General features: G+C 43.3%; 1 protein-coding gene and 1 non-coding gene across 2 annotated transcripts; one reads left to right on the top strand and one right to left on the bottom strand.

Moving 5' to 3' along the window:
• Window positions 1-1937: 1937 nt before the first annotated feature.
• MEFV (MEFV innate immuity regulator, pyrin) lies at window positions 1938-17320 on the bottom strand. The gene is given in 10 exon segments (XM_028510265.2): window positions 1938-4248; window positions 4391-4441; window positions 4800-4832; window positions 5009-5124; window positions 6873-6895; window positions 7294-7524; window positions 9835-9930; window positions 10356-10735; window positions 12409-13227; window positions 16369-17320. Coding segments are annotated over 10 exon segments (2580 nt in total). The 5' UTR covers window positions 16646-17320; the 3' UTR covers window positions 1938-3694.
• LOC114513421 lies at window positions 13793-13983 on the top strand. The gene has a single exon (XR_003685837.1). It is a non-coding gene; the product is annotated as a U2 spliceosomal RNA (small nuclear RNA).
• Window positions 17321-18008: the final 688 nt, after the last annotated feature.

The following is an 18008-nucleotide window of genomic DNA, read 5'->3' as shown; positions in this document are numbered from 1 at the left end:
GATAAGTCCCTTAAGGGTTTTCTTGTCTGGGAAGCTGTTTATATGTCCTTCAATTCTAAATGACAGTGTTGCTGGATAGAGTAATTTTGGTTGTAAGTCCTTGCTTTTCATTACTTTGAATATTTCATGGCAGTCCCTTCTGGCCTGCAAAGTTTCTGTTGAGAAGTCAGCTGACAGTTTTATGGGAGCTCCTTGTAGGTAATTCATTACTTTTCTCTTGCTGCTTTTAATTTTCTGTCTTTAACCTTTGGCATTTTAATTATGATGTCTTTTTGTGAGCTTCTTTGGGGTTCATCTTGTTTGGGACTCTCTATGCTTTCTGAGCTTGTAGGTCTATTTCAGATAGGCTTTCAATCTCCTGCTCTCTCTCTCCTCCTTGAGGTACCACATGATGTGAATGTTGTGCTTGAAGTTGTCCTAGAGGTCCTTTAAACTATACTCATTTTAAAAAATTATTTTTTCTTTTTGCTGTTCTGATTGGGTATTTTTTGTTACCTTGTCTTCCAAACTGCTGATCTGATTCTCTGCTTCATCTAACTTGTTGCTGATTTCATCTAATATATTCTTCATTTCAGTTATTGTATTCTTCATTTATGACTAGTTCCTTTTAATGGTTTCTATCTCTTTGTGTACATTTTCACGGTGTTCATCTACTTTTCCCCTCAGTTCACTGAGTGTCCTTATAACCAGTGTTTGGAACTCTGTACTTGGTAGATTGATTGCCTTCATTTTACTTAGTTCTTTTTCTGGAGTTTTGTCCCATTCTTTCCTTTGGGACATGTTTCTTTGTCTTCTCATTTTGGCCGCCTCCTTGTATTTGTTTCTATGTATTAGGTAGAGCTGCTATATCTCCCAGTCTTGGCAGGGTAGCCTTATCTATTAGGTGTCCCATGGGTCCCAGTGGTACAGACTTCCTGCTCATCTGAGCTGGGTTTTCTAGGGTGTCCCTGGTGTCAGTTCTGTGTATTCTATTGTAGTTGAACCTTTATTGTTGCTGGCATGTCGGTGGGTGGGATTGACCCTCAGGCTGACTGGCTGGGGGGACTGGATGTGACTGTAGTGGATGAGCTATAGTGCAGAGGTTCACCCCATGGAGTGTTATTCACTGTACTGGGATTGTGGTGCCTGCCAAGTCAACAGTTTGGGTATGTTACTTGTGGAACTAATTGGGTAGTGCTCTGGTGTAATCTGAAGCCAGCCACCAGATGTGTTGGTTCCAGGACCTTTTGGGTGGGGGGCTTCTGTGTAGGCCCAGGTCAGCTACTACCTGCGCCTCGTCTGGGGACAAGTGGTGAGGAGCGACAAACTGATCTGTATTTGATAGCTGCCTATGCTGGACCTGGAGGCACCTGAGAGAGGCTATTGTGCAAACCAAAGCCTACTGCCACTAGTCCTGGGGCCATTTAGCAAGAGGTAGAGGGCATGCTGAGGCCAGCTGCTGCTTGTCTGGGTTTGTGGACCTCTTAAAGATTTTAGGAAAGTTCCCAGTATGAGCCAAGATTGACATCTTGTTAGGAATAGCCACTGAAAGAGGTTTAGGTTAGTGTTTGAGTTAGGTAGGATGGGTTTTAGGGAATTACCAGAGTGGGATGATATTGATGGAGACAGATTTGGTACCAGTCTGCTCCTTCTAGTTATGTGAGGAGAGGGCTCAACAAAGGAACAAACTTGCCAGCAGTATGGTCCCAGAGAGAGCTGCTCTTCCTGTCCTCACCCTGAAGTCAGACAATTCAGTTTTGCCTTGTTTCTCCCTGGCACTTTTTGAGCTGTTGCCCCTGAGCTGGAGTCAGAGCAAGTTGAGTATGTCAGTGAATAAGTCTGTGCACAAGCCTTTGAAGAGGAACACCTGAGACAACAGCAACCCTACATGTCACCCAGACAGAATCCCTACTCATTTCCACAGCCAGATGTTTTGGAGAATTTTTTTTCCTGGCACTGGTGGTCTGGGCTGGGGAGCTCGGTATAGGGCTGGATTTCCTGGCTCCTCGGCAGGCACCTCCACAGCCCATTTTGCATCTTTGCCCCTCCTACCAGTCTTGGTGTGGCTTCTTTTTTGTATACTTAGTTTAGGAATTTCATTCAGCTAGTTTTCAGATGGTTCTCAAGGGTGGTGGTTTTGTAATTTAGTTGTAGTTGTGAGAGAAGGCAAGCGCAGCCTTTACCTACTCTGCCAATCTTGACTGGAAGTCCTATACACCTTCAAAGGGTGAATCTTATGGTATGTGAAATATATCACAATTAAAAAACACCAGACAGGGAAGATTTCATCTTACAGATACAAATGTTTAGTATCTAAAATATTTATGAAGAACATAATATCAACAAAAAACTTGAATATTTAGATTCTACAAGTAAATAGTCAAAGGACCTGTACCATTTCTACAGAATGAAGTAAAAAGTAGAAATTCACTGGGAAAAATTCACTGCCTCATAAATGGTAATGAGACAAAACATAGGTAAAATCTCATTATATCTCTGTTAAACCAGCAAAAAATAATGTCAAACATTGTTTTGGGCATGAAATATTTTAAATCTTTCTGGAGGATTATATGGCCACTGTAGCAAGTGTTATCAAACAGTTCACATTCTAGAACTGTTTTAAGAATAAGAGGAGAAAAAAAAATAAGTGTATAGTGAGGTGGTGGAAAATAAACACGAAGCTGATTGTGAAAAGTGCAGGAATAATTGGAAGTAACAAATGACCAACCATAGGGAACAGCTGAGCAAATAGGGCACATGAACTGTGTCAGCATGTGGATCATTCACATAGGACAAAGCACCATGAAGACAGCAAAACGTGTTTTGTGCTGTGGTCACAACCATGGAGAACTGGAGTCCAATCTAGGGTCTAGTGTGAAGATACAGAAAGAGGAGTTGATGTAGGAGGGGTTTGGAGTTTAATCTTCATTGATTATTTTTTTCTTACATCCTTTCTCTTTACATCTAATGGGGGATGATAGAGGGGACATCTGTGAACTAGAGCACATAATATTCCACAGGCTCACAGATTTCCAGATATAGATCAGGACAGAATAACTGGACACTTGGAATGTATGTCAAATGTTTTCCCACCACAGTAGCCCCATCTCTTTCATGGTGTTCAGTAGGGAAGTGGAATCTCACAGTGACCAATTGAGTGACAACAAATGGAATTATGATAAAATTTTCTAATCAGTTTATCAGGCCTAGCCAGTGCTGTTTAAGAATCATAGTTTACTATTCCAGGTACAAAAAAACAAATTACAGCAAGACACTGTGCTTGTTTTGTTTTGTTTTGTTTTTTAAATCTAGAATTCCCAAGTCCTCAAAACAGGGGAGAATAAACTGAGGGGACATGACTTTGCCATGGCGTCCTGAGGGAAATGAGAGTGGGATCTCTGTCTCAGGAACCTCTTAGGGTGTTAATACATACAAGGATTTATTGAGCAATAGCCATGTACTTCCTATTCTGAAGAAAACTTCGCATGTCATCATTACGTGTGTTTTCTTTTTTCACCCTTGGTTTACCACTATTTAAGTACCTAGCTTACTTCAACTACAACTCCATAAGCTCCTGGGGCACACAGACTATTTTCTGATTTATTGTATTTCCCAAAGCACCCAAAATTTGGTATATGTACAATAATAACTGTTGAGTGTATGAATTCAAGAGACAAGGTTGGGAGTTGGAAGAAAGACGAAAAGTATAAGGCATTCAGTGAGGCACCTGGCCATCCACTGGACACATGGTGACAGGACCCATATTCTTCCCTCCATCATGTGTTTTAGGGCTGAAGATAAGTTGAAGGGGCCCAGAGGAAGAGAAGCTGGTGAATGTGTAGATGTGAGATTTGGCTGTCACATTGTAAAAGGAAATGTCTCGAGCCAAGTAGTCCAGGAGGATGTCCACACGCCTGGGGGTCTTCCTCATCTGCAGGCAGATTGGGGGAAGGGTGGACACCTTGTACTCATTTTGCTTCATCATCATCACCACCTAGTAGCCATTCTCTGGTGACAGAGTCATGCTCCCCTTTCTGCTTATGGATGTCTTGCAGATGCCTAGGACCCATGCTGTCTTGTCTCCCACCTCCACTTCCCAGTAATGGTGGCCAGAGAGGAAGCTCGGAGAGCCCAGGGCAATAACGCAGCTATCAAATCTTTCTGGATTGTCAGGCATGCGGTTCTACTTGTTTCCAAGCCTAACACTCTTCAGGTCATCAGAGATGATGAGGTTGGGTTGGGCAGTTTCTGCATCCAGAAGTACATTAACTGCAGAGATAATTAGAATACTTAGCTAGGGGTCCATGGGCAATATCCCCACAGGTTCTCCCCACCTCCAGGAAACATGGGCAGGGCTGCTCTTCTGGAACACAGGAGCAGCACAGGGACCCATCAGGCCAAGGCTACTCACCTTGATCTGGGCACTTTCCAGCATGTGCCTGAGCACCAATCAGTTCTGGAATTACAGAGAAAAAGGAGATGAGGGGGGTGTGGGGAAATCCTGAGTATTCCCATTCTGAGGGTTAAATCTACCTTGGTCCTCACAACAAGGAAAGACAAGGACCCTGACGTTCAGGAACCTGGTTCCTCTGCTTGGATATAACCCCATTCCTTTTAGGCTCCTGGGTCTGCCTCAGAGACTTTTGTGGTCTGATGAATTGACCCCCCTCTAAAGGAATCTTACACAGAGCCTGTTGTGACCCTTCTCTTGCCTTTGTTACAGGTGCTTTTCTGTCTTCTAAGTAATGCCCAGAAATAAACAGTATAAGGGAATATCACAATTACTCTTGCTCAGCATATATTACCACCACCATACTTACCACTGAAGGTTTCCATTCCTGAATATAGGGTTTCTAAAGGAGAAAGGGAGCCAGAGTTAAGTTTGCCAACTAGGGACAGATTGGGGGAGGCTGAAGGCAGAGTCAGAAGGCTGTGAGAGGTAGAAAAGGGATACCCAGGGGCCCTTGGATACATGGATCTCAGGGAGGAAGTGAGCAGGTACCTCCTGTTTTCCCACAAGCCCACCTACCCAAGAAATGCTTTATGCTCTTGTCCATAAACTCTGATTTCTGGTGGAGGAGGTGGATCTTTTCTTTTACCTCTAGAGGAGTGGTCCATGGCTCAGGGACAGTCAGTGTCTTGGCTCTAGAAACAAAAACTGTTGTCCAGAGAGGGCTGGAGCATGGGAGTGGCCCAAGCTCTCATAAAATGGAGGGGAGGTGCAACCTCTACAGGCTATACCCAACCCAGTCCAGGCTTTGCAAAGAAAGTCCTCCCTGGACTTCAAGTTCTAAAAGATGGTCCTCAACTTTGGCCATGGATTTGCATCACCTGGGGAGTTTTAAAAACCACTGATATTAAATTCACAGTAATTTTTAAGAATGGCCTTAAAATGCTTCTGATCTGAAATATTCAGCCCAGAATTATCTATGTCAAATTAATTATACTTCCCTAATCTTTTTCTTTCTGTTGAAATAAAATGATAATTGATGAGGAAAGAACACAATGATATACTACTCCACACCCATTGGGATGGCTATTGTTAAGAAAAAAATAGACCTGGTCATGTAGCTCATCATCCCAATACCGCAAGGTTGTGGGTTCGATCCCCAGTCAGGGTGCGTACAAGAGTCAATCAGTGAATGCATAAATAAGTGGGACAACAAATCAATGTTTCCCTTTCTTTCTCTCTTTCCTTCCTCTTTCTCTAAAATCAATCAAATAAAAATAAAAAAAAACGAGTGTTAGCAAGAATGTAGAGAGATTTGAACCCTTATGCATTGCTGTGGACTGTAAAATGGTACAGATACTGTGGGAAATATTATGATGCTTCCTCAAAAAAAAAACCTAAACATATAATTAGCACATGATAGAAAAATTCCACTTCTGGGTATATACTCAAAAGAATTGAAAGCAGAGATGCAAACACATATATCTGTACCAGTATCCATAGCAGCATTATTCACAATAGCCAAAAGGTGGAAACAATCTAATTGTCCCTTGATGGAAGGGTGGTTAAACAAAATTTGGTATATACATACAGTAGGATATTAGTCTTAAAAAGGAATGAAATTCTGACACATGCTACAGCATGGATTAACCTTGAAGACGTTATGCTAAATGAAATAAGCCAAATATGAAAGTACAAATGTTTTATGATTCTACTTATATGAGGTCGTTAGAGTAGTCAAGTTCACAAAGATAGAAAGTAGAGTGGTGGTTGCTGGGGGTTTAGGGTGGGAGGGGTTAATGGTGTGGAATTTCCATTTGGGAAGATGAAAATGTTCTGCAGATGGATGGTGGTGTTGGTTGTATAATAATGTGAATGTATTTAATGCCACTGAGCATACATTTAAAAATGGTTAAGATGGTGAATTTTATGTTATGTATTTTACCACTAAACAAAAAAGATTTAAAAATGGATTCCTGGGTTGCACTCCTGGAGATTCAGCTTTAACTCATCTGCCAGGGCCTGGATGTTAGGATTTTGTAAGACTTCTGGGGTGATTGTAATGTCCAACCTCCTCCCTCTGATCTTCTCCCCTGCCTGCTGGGCTTGGCAGCTCTACTCCTGGAAAGGTTCCCTCTCTGAGGCCACAAGCACTTTGCAGGAACAGTTTTCATGAGGTGAATTGCATAGGACACAATCTATTAGGAAAGTTTCTTAGGTAGCCACCATTAGTGCAGCAAGCTGTGTTCATTTTTTGAGCTCATGTTCTCCCTCCTGATCACACTCTTGTTTTCCCTACACAAATCCAGAAAGGCCTGCAGGAAATGGGAGGAGCCTGGGGAGGAGTCCCAAATGCAGGGTTGGGAACATCTCCATTCTAGGACTGCCTCACCAGATGCTTCCTGCAGGACACCCAACGAATCACCAGGGGACCTCTTGATACCTGTTCAGGGTGACTCCGATGTCCTAGGAGAGAAAAGAGGGAAGCTCTCCATTACCACACTCCTATGGGATGCACTGACTGCTAGCCTCTCTGGCCCTAGAACATCATCAAAACTGGGGTACCTCTCCCAATTCTACTTCTAATTCCCCGAGGTGGCAGCCTAGCTGTGGCCTGCAACATAACTGCACCCAAGCTCTGCTGATCTCCTCTGGGAGGTGCCAGGAGAACCCTGGATTCTGGGTTACTCTGGGATCCTGAGAGCTTGTGAAATGGGTCTGGGCATAAGAGGCATTGCAGGTCACCAAGACCAAGTCCCACCATTGGCCCCAAGGACCTGGACAGAGCTGATGTCAGTGCTGGGTGTCCATGTCATCCTACTGGGCACAGTGTACAGGTCAAGGCCAGTTCCAGTCATACTCACCTGCATAAGCTCCCATTCTGGCTGGCACTGCTTGGCCTCCAGCTCCTCGATCATCTTGCTGAGAGGGGCAATATCCCTGGATACTTGGGTGCCATATGTCTCCCTGACCTGGCCAATGGTCTGGCCCAGTTCCTCTAGCCAGGCCACAAAGAGCTGCTCTTGCTGCTCCAGAAAGCGGTGCGACTTCTCCAACTGGTATCTAACTTTCTGCTTCTGGATTTCAGTTTGTTTCTGGGAACAGGAAACAGGGAGGTGTAGGCGTCTGTGCTGTAGGACGGATGTGTGCCCAAGGAATCCCCAGAAGCCCACCTCCTGGAGGTGGATAAGAGGCAGACTCCCTCAGCCTCTTAGAGGCTTGCATTCCAGAGCAGGAGGCAAAATGGACCAGAACCTTTCACAACAGACTGAGAGTGAAAGGGACTGGCTCTTGGAAAATGCCCTAAAACCTATTATAGGTTAAATTAGGTTTTCTCTAAAATTCATATATTAAATTTCTAACCCCTAGTACCTGAGAATATAATCTTATTTGGAAGCAAGGTTTTTGCAGATGTAATTAGTTAAGATGAGGGCACACTGGAGTGGGGTAGTCCACTGGAATGGGGAAATTTGGACACATGCACACACACACATGGAGAACACCATGTGAAGAGACACAGGGAAAAGACAGACATCTACAAGTTGAGGAGAGAGGCCTGGAATATGTCCTTCCCTCAGGGCCCTGAGAAGGAACCAGCCCTGCCAAGATCTTCATTTCAGACTTTTGCCTCCAGAACTGCCAGAGAGTAAATTTCTGCGGTTTAAGCCACCCAGTTGGTGGTATTTTGTTACAGCAGCCACAGAACACAGATACCTGATGTCACCTTCTTCCTTCCTGAAAAGCTAGTGTGAGGATGGCATATACTTGGGGTCATAAATGGACAAGATTATTACCACCAAGCTCTCCAGAAGGGAAACTTCACTCCCTGTCCCCTACCCCAAGTGATGGCATGTAGAAGGTTCTCATTATGGCTCTGAATGGGGTTTTCAGTCCATTTATTTGAATGTATGTGAACTTGACTTCCACTACCATTGCACACTGATCAACCAGTAGCTGTATTGCCTTGTTTCTCATCATCAGTAGGAAGCTTCTGTGGAGAGGTGAAGTGGCTCTAGAGCACCTTTTCCTTCTCCCAAGAAGGGCAAGGGCCCTTCAGATCCACTAAGACCGTACTTAAGAAGTCTCCTCATTATTGGCTCAAGAGGACAGGACTAACTCCAGTTCTTTTGAACCCAAAACACCTCCTCACTTTTTGATGTTGTTGTTGGCAGTAACATTGACCTTTTTTTAAAGGACAGGTCAGTTGTCTTGTTTAGTGGCCTATATCCTAAAATTGTCTGATAATTTTGCTTATGATTAAATTCAGGTTAAGCACTGTGGGCCAAAGTACCACATATTTAATGCTATGGTCTTCCTAGCACATCTCATGGGGAGGCAAAGAATTTCTAGTTTGTCGGTTACCATTATTGCAATACTAGGATTAGTCACTTGATTAAGGAAGTGTCTATCTCTCCACTGTAATAGACATTATTTCCTTTATAGTTATTAAGTATTTTAGGGAATATACTTTGAGAGTATGTAAATATCCTGTACTCTAATGATCTAAAAATTTTAGCATTCATTGAGGATTCCTGTTGGTGTCAATTTTTATATTGGTGGTTGTATAATGAAAATTTCTAATTCAGTTATTGTCCTTTACTTGTTTTAGCTGGCATGATGCTATAAAGAAGAGCTTTCCCTTCCTCTTTCTTATGAGTAAAAAATTTTTTTGATTATTGAAAAAAGTTCTGAAAGAAGCATCTTGTTTCCACAGTGGCCCATGTCACTGTGACCTCTTTGCCTGTTTCCCATTGTGATGTGATGGGTCCCAACAGAAGTTTGGAACCCAGAGGAGGAGATGGGATCCAGCCAACAGAAATGAGGTGGACAGATCAAGGCTCTGTGGATAGGCGCCTTCACTTGCAGGTAAAATGGAAGCAATTTGCATATCCAAAAGGCTGCACGTCAGCACCACAGAGGAAGGCCAATAGTTTGTGGCATTGCAAAACCATGGTTTTAAAGAAAATGTGTACTTTAACCATTTGAGTTTTAAAAATCAACATTGTTTTTGTAAAAAATTAAAATAGAAGACAACCATGATAAAAGCAATAAAGAAGAGTATTCAAGTTGAAAAGTTCTTCCTTTTTGTCAGTCCCATCCCTCAGCCACAGCCGTTGGTATTAGTTTCTCTGAAACATTTCGTGATGAGTATGAGAAAGTGTAACAGCGTCCTTGGAGATGCCCCTCCCTGTGGTGGTCGGTCCCCCACTGCAGCGATGAGCTCATCCTTGGACACCTGTTAGCTTCCTGCCCGCTGTCCCGCAGGTAATTCTAAGCATGTGATCAGCTCTGCTTCCCTATGAACCAGAACAGAACCTCGGGGACCCCTGTTTATGTTCTGTCCCCTCCCTCCTGCACGGGTGAACCCAGGTAAAGACTGGCCATAGAAACACCCTTGGCCTTACCAGGTAGTTCACTATGTTCTTATCCCCCTGAGATCTCTGCTCCTCTCCAGATTTTCTCAGCTCCTTCAGATGCTCCAGCTGCTTCTGAATTTGGTCCTGGACAAAGAGCACTTGTTAAAGCTTAACCTTGTCTCTTGCTATGTTTAGTTGGTACTAACTCTAGAGGGGAAAATCTGCTTTGGGAAATAAAGCTGAGAGTGTGCAGCCAAGAGTAAGTGGAGGGGTGCCCAGGAAAAAATGAATCCATCACACCAAGGAAAGCAGAAAGAAGAAAAAGAAATTCCCAATGACTTTGTGAGCACCTGGATTCAGCCATACCTGAAAGTCAGGCCCTTGGACCTCTGAGCTACATGAAGTGGTAAATTCTCTCTTTGCTCTCCTGGTTTGTATTGTGTTTTTGCCATTTACAGCTCAAGAATGGTGACTTACACACCAACCTCTTAGCGTCATTGGGAAAATGAAGCAAGCCCCCTCATGTCCAAGTGCTCAGCAGAGAAGGGCCCCCAGGCAGGAAGTCCTACCTTGTATTCCAGGGCAGCTTCCTCGATGGGGCGTACCCAGTGGCCTCGGTGCTCCTGACTCAGGCTGCAGACGAGGCAGATAGTTTCCCCATGGTCCTCGCAGAAGAGCAACTGGGCCTGCTTCCTGTGACGCTCACATTGCGGCAGGGGCTTAGGGCTCAGACAGGTCATCAGAAGGCCCTCCTGCCGCTCAAAGCCTCCAGAGCTCTCCATTGGAAGCGAGGCCTGGTACCTGGGGCAGCTGGGCAAGCAACCCCCTGAGGTCTTAGGATCCCTAGAAGCAATGGAGCAGCTGCAAGAATTGTGCACACGAGTGCCACCAACTGGATCTCCTTCCTGGGTACGGCAAAGGGGACACACAGCTTCATCCTGCGGCCTCCCTAGGGACACAGCAGTGGAAAAATCTGAGTAACAAACCCAAGATGTTACAAAGTGGTAATGCAAAAGCACAGAAGAGAAGGAGCCCACGCCTAAGACACACGAGCTCTGTTAGACTGTGGCTACTTCCTAGCTTGTCCTCCTCCGATTTCCCTCCACCAAGGCAACAGACAAGTCCCTGGTACTGAGAGCTCAGGGCTAGATCTCATGACAGTCCTGAGGCCTGGAATTCTTGGGTACTTATCCTAAAGAAAGGCCTTTTGCTGTAAATTCTACGCCTTCTTCCCACACGTATACTGATCTAACAGGTAATATAAAGACAGCAAGATATTTTGACGAGTGTTTGCTTCACCACTTAAAACCACCCAGCTACTCATGACTTGAGTGGGTACGCCTGGGGGACGCTGACTGGCTCATAGCCAGACCTCCAGCTCCTGGCAGTGTCCCTGGGACATGGTCAGCCTTTGGGAAGTGTGTGTTGAATGAAGAAACAAATGGACCACCTTTCACACCCAGGTTCAGGAAATATTAAATGAAAGTAAAGAAGGGGACTCTATGAGGCTAGAGGGTGTAACCTGCCATGATGGCATACAGCTGTGATTAGTTCTGCCCTGGGACCATAGCACAACTTCATGAAGCAGAAATGACAGGAGCTCCAAGAAGAAATAGAAACACAACACATTAATGCCCTCCCACCTCCTCCTCTCACAGGGTCCCAGACATTTATAAAACATTAAATTTATAAAATGTCTGTGAGACTGCAAGAGGCCACATAATAACTGTTCTCCCCTCCTTCCCTTGTGGTAAAATTGACTGCTGTCCATATGGCTGCTCCCCTGACTCAACCCCACCCCAAATAAAACTACATTTCTCAGTTTCCTTTGCAGTTAGTTGTGGCCATTTGACCAATTGTGGCTAAAGGGATGTAAGTGTAAGTGTCATGACCAGCTTCTAGAAACTTCTGGAAACTTTCCCTAAGTGCTACTATTCTCCTTTGTCTCTATCTTGTTCCCTGGAATGAGGATGCTGCCATTGGAGACCATGAGCTTGAAAGCAAATCTGATGAGCAGCAGAGCAGCAGAAGCCTGGATTCCTGGCCCATGGAGTACCACATCTTCCCTGGAACACCTGTGTGCCATTTGTGTGAAGGAGGAACAACCCTGTCTTGCTTCAGTTACTGTTATTATGGTGTTTCTGTCATTCAAAACCCAGCATAATCCTAATTTCTGCCTCATTAGTATAAAAGAGACCTGGGGTTTTGGCCAACAGCTCTCCTCCCTGAGAGGCAAATGGTGGATTCTTGGTTCCATGCCATATGGCCATAGGGCTATTGAGAAAAGGGGATATTTTTACCCAGTCTTTCCCAGGTGTTCAACCTGGGATCCATGAAGTCCTTGGAATTCTAAAGCAGGACTTCAGAGTGTGTAAGAAATAACTAACTGAAATTTAAGGCATCGTTTTGTGAAGATGTGCATTTATAGTTTTTTTTTTCAGGATTCACAGCCTCCAACAGATTCTCAACACCTTCGGAGAAGGGTTGGGGACCTCAAGGGGGCACCCAGAGATCCAGTAACATTAGTACAATGGGGATAAAAGAAGGTTTGTGGAGGAATATCTGCACAGGTCACCATCCCTAAGGATACCAGGTTACCTGGATTTTGGGGTCCTTTCTTACCTGAAGATGGAGGGACTCCTGGATTTAAAAGCTCATTGCCTGTTGCCTCCCCTGAGGTCCCAGGGGTCTCTGGTTCTTCATTTTTATTTTTCTCCGAAGGTGTTGTGGATTCTGGATGCTCCCAGGTCTTCTCCTCTCCAGCCAATGACATATTGGAAAGCATAATCCTGAATGCTTCCCCATCCATTGTCACAAAATGTTCTGGATTTCTGGAGCATTTCTCCAGAGCTATGGTAGCGCCTACATCCAGAGTGGCCACTTTGCGGAGGATAGCTGCTGAGTCGGGATTCTCACGTCTGATTTTCTCTTGAGGCAGAAGAGTTCCTAGATTGGGCAGTTCTCTCTCTCCTGAAGAAATGGTAAATTCAAGACTTTTGGGTCGATTCTTTTTTGAAGGTACACATGTTTCAGATATCTTGCATTCTTTCCTGCCCGGGGACCCAGCAAATGACCCACTGGAAAGTCCTTGGAGTCTTCCTGCAGAGCTGGCATTCCGGCGTAGCCTGACACTCGAATTGCTCCCCTTCTCGCCTTGTGGCTTGCCTGGGAATGGACTTTTTTTGGATGACAGAGTCACACTCCTGGGGCCTGGCTTGCCCTGAACATCCAGGCCCTCTGAGCCCTTCTGATCTCTCCGTTTACCCTGAGGTTTCTTCTGGGGCCCCTTCCCGGCCTTGGGCTGGCTGGTTGCCCCATCACCACTTTGCTGCTGCCTGTCACCTTCCAGGCCATCTGATATCCTTAGGCTTTTAGGCTTATTCTCCCCAGATAAACAAGACATTGCCAAACAGTCAGTGCCACTTTCTTGTATTGGATATTCTGAAAAGACAAGGTGATGCAAAGACATGAAAATGTTGAGTGCTCAGGCTAAGGGCTGGGGGAAGAGAGAGAAGAAAGAATCCACACAGAAATTGGAAAAGTTCTGGCCCTGGCTGGTGTGACTCAGTGGACTGAGTGCCAGCCTGCAAACCAAAGGGTCGCTGGTTCGATTATCAGTCAGGGCACATGCCTGGGTTGCGGGCCAGGTCCCCGGTAGGCGGTGTGCAAGAGGCAACCACACATTAATGTTTCTCTCCCTCTCTTCCATTCTTTCCCTCTGTCTAAAAATAAATAAATAAAATCTTACAAAAAGAGAAAAGTTCTGAATATTCTAGACAATAGTCAGTTACCATTAAATGAAAACATACTATTTGCTATATATTTTTCTAATATACATATTATTGGAAACTTTTTAGGCAGGAGAATTTATTTCCAATATGAGAATTCCAAAAACAGAATTCTTTATATATAAATAAAACCTAGTTATTGGTATGAATTTGTATGTGATTATAAAATCAATAAATAAAGAATTCACTTATAAAATCAATGAAAAATTAATAGGTATATTGCTTCTTAGCCTTTTGGCTAAGATCAAGTGTAGCATCTGTTCCTTTCAGTTTAATATCTGATACATTTTCTACCCAAGGACAATATATTAAATGGATTTTTGGAATTAGGAGGTGGGATAGGGGCTTGCTCCCTCTACTCCATGCATCTGTCTGGTATTGCAATACTTCTAGGAATGGTGCACCCTCTCTGGGAGAAATTTTCAGTCTTTCGAAGTAAGGTTGATCTAGGTGGACGTACAAATAAGTTTTCTGGAAATGTAAAAAAAAGAATTAACAAGTGTAAACTAGACTTTTGGTGGTGAGCGTTGCTGTAGTGCATACAGATATTGAATTATAATGCACACTTGAAACAATATTATCAACCAATGCTACTAGTTATAAATAAATAAATAAATTCTCAGAAAAACAAAACTCAATTACAGTAGTAAGCAAGGGAAGAACAGCTGTATTCAGAATGGCCAAATAGTGGTAATCATTGAAGTGGGTGATAGGTACAAAGATGCTTCACCATAGTACCCTCTACCCCTGAGTATGTTTGAAAATCTATATTTAAAAGTTTTAAAAGAAAAAAAGAAAACTTTCCACACAGAAGAGGGCAGCACGAATGTGTACCTATAGACCTTGACATTAGATACAGTAGAGAAAGAAAATCTCTCCTGAAGATTTGTAAACACAAGTGCTCTCTTTTAGGCCTCTGCTCCAGTTCACATTGTTCATGTAGTCCAAAAAACCTCAAGAGAGTAATTTCATTTGAAGAGGGTGCTAGGTGGCATTGCTGCTAGACAATTAGCGTGAGAAGAATTTCCACATTGCTGAATGATATATTGGAAAGTTGTTAAGAGAGTAAATCCTAAAAGTTCCCATTTCCTATATGAGAAGATGGGTGTTAGCTGAAACTATGTGGTAATCATTTCACAACATATGTAAATCAGACCATCATGCTGTATGTATGCCTTAAAACAGTAATATATGTCCATTTTTCCTCAATAAAACTTGATAAAAAGAATTATTAAGGTGTTTGGCATAAAAATTTGAAATGAGGTTATGAAAGACAGTTAAAACTTGAGAAAGTAATTTATATCTGTTTTTCCCCCTGGTTTCATGAGGTGAAGAAAATTCTAACTCCCACAGATAAGTGAGTGTAAATGGTAATTAGAAAAAAACCCACCTTGCCTTGAAATATCAGGATACTGTTTAATAAAAAAGAAATGATGGGAAAGGCTTAGTTCCAAGATTTACACAAAGAGGAGTTCAAGTTACAGTATCAGCTATCACACTAGTAGCCTTCGGCATTTGAAAATTTGGTTACTGATACATATGAATTTGTTAGTTTTTAATATGAATTTGTTAGTTTAATATGAATTTGATATGAATATGAATTTTAATATGAATTTGTTAGGGTTTTTTAGGTTAAAAATTAATAAAGTTTGAATCAAGTATTTGCTAATATTCTAAATAATCCCTGAATTTTCATCCTGGGATATAACTTGAAAACTACTACTCTAATAAAGAAAGGAAGATAACCTGTAATTAGCACCTTAGTATTTAGTTTGAGGAAACTCTTATTAAAGTTATCTTAAAATTGTTTAAAACACTTTGCTGTTGTGTAGGAAAACATAAGTTACCAAAGCTGGCTTAAGAACTGGTGAGAAACCCTGAACTTGCTAATAACCAGATTTTAAAACATGAAAAGGTAATTTAAAAATTCTGTTCATCAAATTAATCCCAGATTCAGATTACAGTCGGTTTAGTTCTATCATTAGTTCAAAGAGCAGAGAATTTTTAAGTTACTTAAACTGTTCTACCACAAAGAAACACATTAAAAGCATTTCTAATGTATTCTTAAAGTGTAGAAATTGAAGAAAAATTAAAACACCAAAGAATATTCTTAAAAACTGACCATGTGTTAGCCTCCCCCAAATCTTTAAAATGTCTTTGAAAGCAGAAATCAAATAGACCACATTATTTGATTACAATATAACAGAATCAGAAAGTACAGCAAAAGGGTAGCAGGAAGGAGAAGGAAGAGAAGAGAGAAGAGAAAGAAGAGAAAGGAAGGCAGGGATGGAAGGAAGAAACAGGGAAGAAAGAAAAGGAAAAGGAGAAAGTCCTCTTGACAATTTTAAAATGGCCTTTGTAAAACACGTGGAAGAAGATCTCAAAACTGAAATTAGATGGTTAACAATGGAAAGATCACCTATAAACCTTATTAATATGATCAGTTAGCAAGCCATTTTTGTTCACTCAGATAGTTGTCTGTGCACAGATGTTGATCACAAACGACATGAGGAATTCTTTGAGATCTGGTGTCTAGCTCCTGCCTCTCCTGATCCTTCCCTGAGTCAGAATCTCTAGCTGCCCACTCCCCACCCCTGCCCTTTTTAAGCCATTAGGAGCCTTAGTTTTACTAATCCAGCTCCAAAGACTAGAGCAGAGAAAGGGCCTTTCTTGGCAGTCACTAGCATCATGGTGGACCTGGGACTCCTAGCCCCTAAGCTAGAGTGCTAGTTCTTGCATCTTCCACCCCACCTCAAGAAGAGCTAGTAGAGGAGGGGACATGGGGTCTGCTTACCTGGACCAATCGCCCTGTGGAGCTCCTCTGCCAGGAGGTGCTGGTTGATGGCCCTCAGGACCTGCAGTGTCAGCCGCACAGCACACTTCTCCCCATAGTGGGTGAGCATCAGAGTGGCCAGCCTCACTGGCCTAGCTGTCTGGAGCTGGCCTTGGGGTATCCGAGGATGCTCCTTCTCCAGGCTGGTGTTTTTCAGCTTGAACTTGAACTTTTCAAAGTCATAGGGCACCAGCTCCTCCAGGGAGTACAACAGATAGTCACTAGGGGTTTTGGCCATGGTGTTGACCAGGAGAGGTTAGAGCCAGCTGTCTGGCTTCTTGGAGGAGAAAAGGTCCTCTGTCCTGCAGCCCAGGGTGTAAGTGAGAAGAACTTGTGAAATAACGGAAAGGCACAGGAAATGCTTTGTGCTTTGGTGGGAACTGAGACTATAAGAGGTCCGTGGTGGCTTGTGTTCCCTTTCTTCCAGATTCAGACATTTTTCCAGCTGGGAGGACTTGATGCCTGCCCAACATATGGTCTTCCAGTGCCCCAGCTCTCATCTCCAAGGGCTAGACTGTTGGGCTGCAGGAAAGTCTGTGAGGGAGGGTCTGGAATTGGATTCCAGCCTCTTGATCTTGGGGCAGGCGCTCAGATGCTTCCCCCTTTCCTACTTTCAGGATTCGGGGGTGGGAACAGAGTCCCTGGTTCCATGCTGAAGACAACCATGATGAGGGTCAGCCCTTCTGGCCAACTATTCTCTAGACTCGGGTTTTATTGACCGTCCAGAGCCAATAGTTGGGGGAATAGGGAGCAGTACATACAGTCCTGCAAGCTTTTTGGTTCTCTGCCCAAGAAGGCAGGCAAGGCCAGAGGGCACTGCCAGGAGTCAAGCCCTGGCGTCACCCCTGTTAATGTAATTCCAATTGTTTGGTACCACCAGCAACATAAGATCCTCATAGTGCCATGCTTGAGACCACCATCTTCATTTGTTTGTTCCCAGGGCTGACTCTGCTCTGGCTTCCTGGGAGCATACCTATGAGAGAACACCCATCTATGCATATTTACAGAATGCATATTCTGAGCACCATGTCAGGATGCCGGAGAAACAAGGTGAAAAAAGGCATAGGTGTCCTTTGGAACTCACAGCCCACTGCCCCAGGGGGGCTCATGGCAGCTGTACAAGGGGTGAACTGACCTCTTCCTTAGTTAACTGCTTCTGTCTTTCTGCATAATGTGATTTTTATCCCCAGCTTTTTGTTTTGAAAGTTTTTAAACCTACAGAAAAGTTGAGAGCATAAGTACAATGAACTCACACAAATCCTTTACTTGGATTCGCAAACTGTTAATGTTTTATAGTATTTGGTGATGTTCTCTTTTCCCTCTCTCTCTCATATTCATGCACCACTTCTTTTTTTGAACCATTTGATAATAAATTAAAAATATTATCAGATATCACTCCAAGTACTCTAGATATCCTAAATACTATGAACAGGGATACAAGTCTATTATTTCAAATAATCAGAATACAGTCATTACACTCAGGGAATATAACAGTGTTAAATCAAATTCCCCCAATTGTCTTGATAATGTCCTTGATGACTTTTTCCTTCAGCCTAGGGCCCAGTCAGACATCATGCACTGCTTTCAATTGTCATGTCCCT

This window comes from Phyllostomus discolor, chromosome 3 (assembly GCF_004126475.2).
Source record: "Phyllostomus discolor isolate MPI-MPIP mPhyDis1 chromosome 3, mPhyDis1.pri.v3, whole genome shotgun sequence".
Taxonomy (NCBI): domain Eukaryota; kingdom Metazoa; phylum Chordata; class Mammalia; order Chiroptera; family Phyllostomidae; genus Phyllostomus; species Phyllostomus discolor.
The sequence above is the reverse complement of the archived record's forward strand: the minus strand, read 5'-3'. Positions and strand labels throughout refer to the sequence as shown.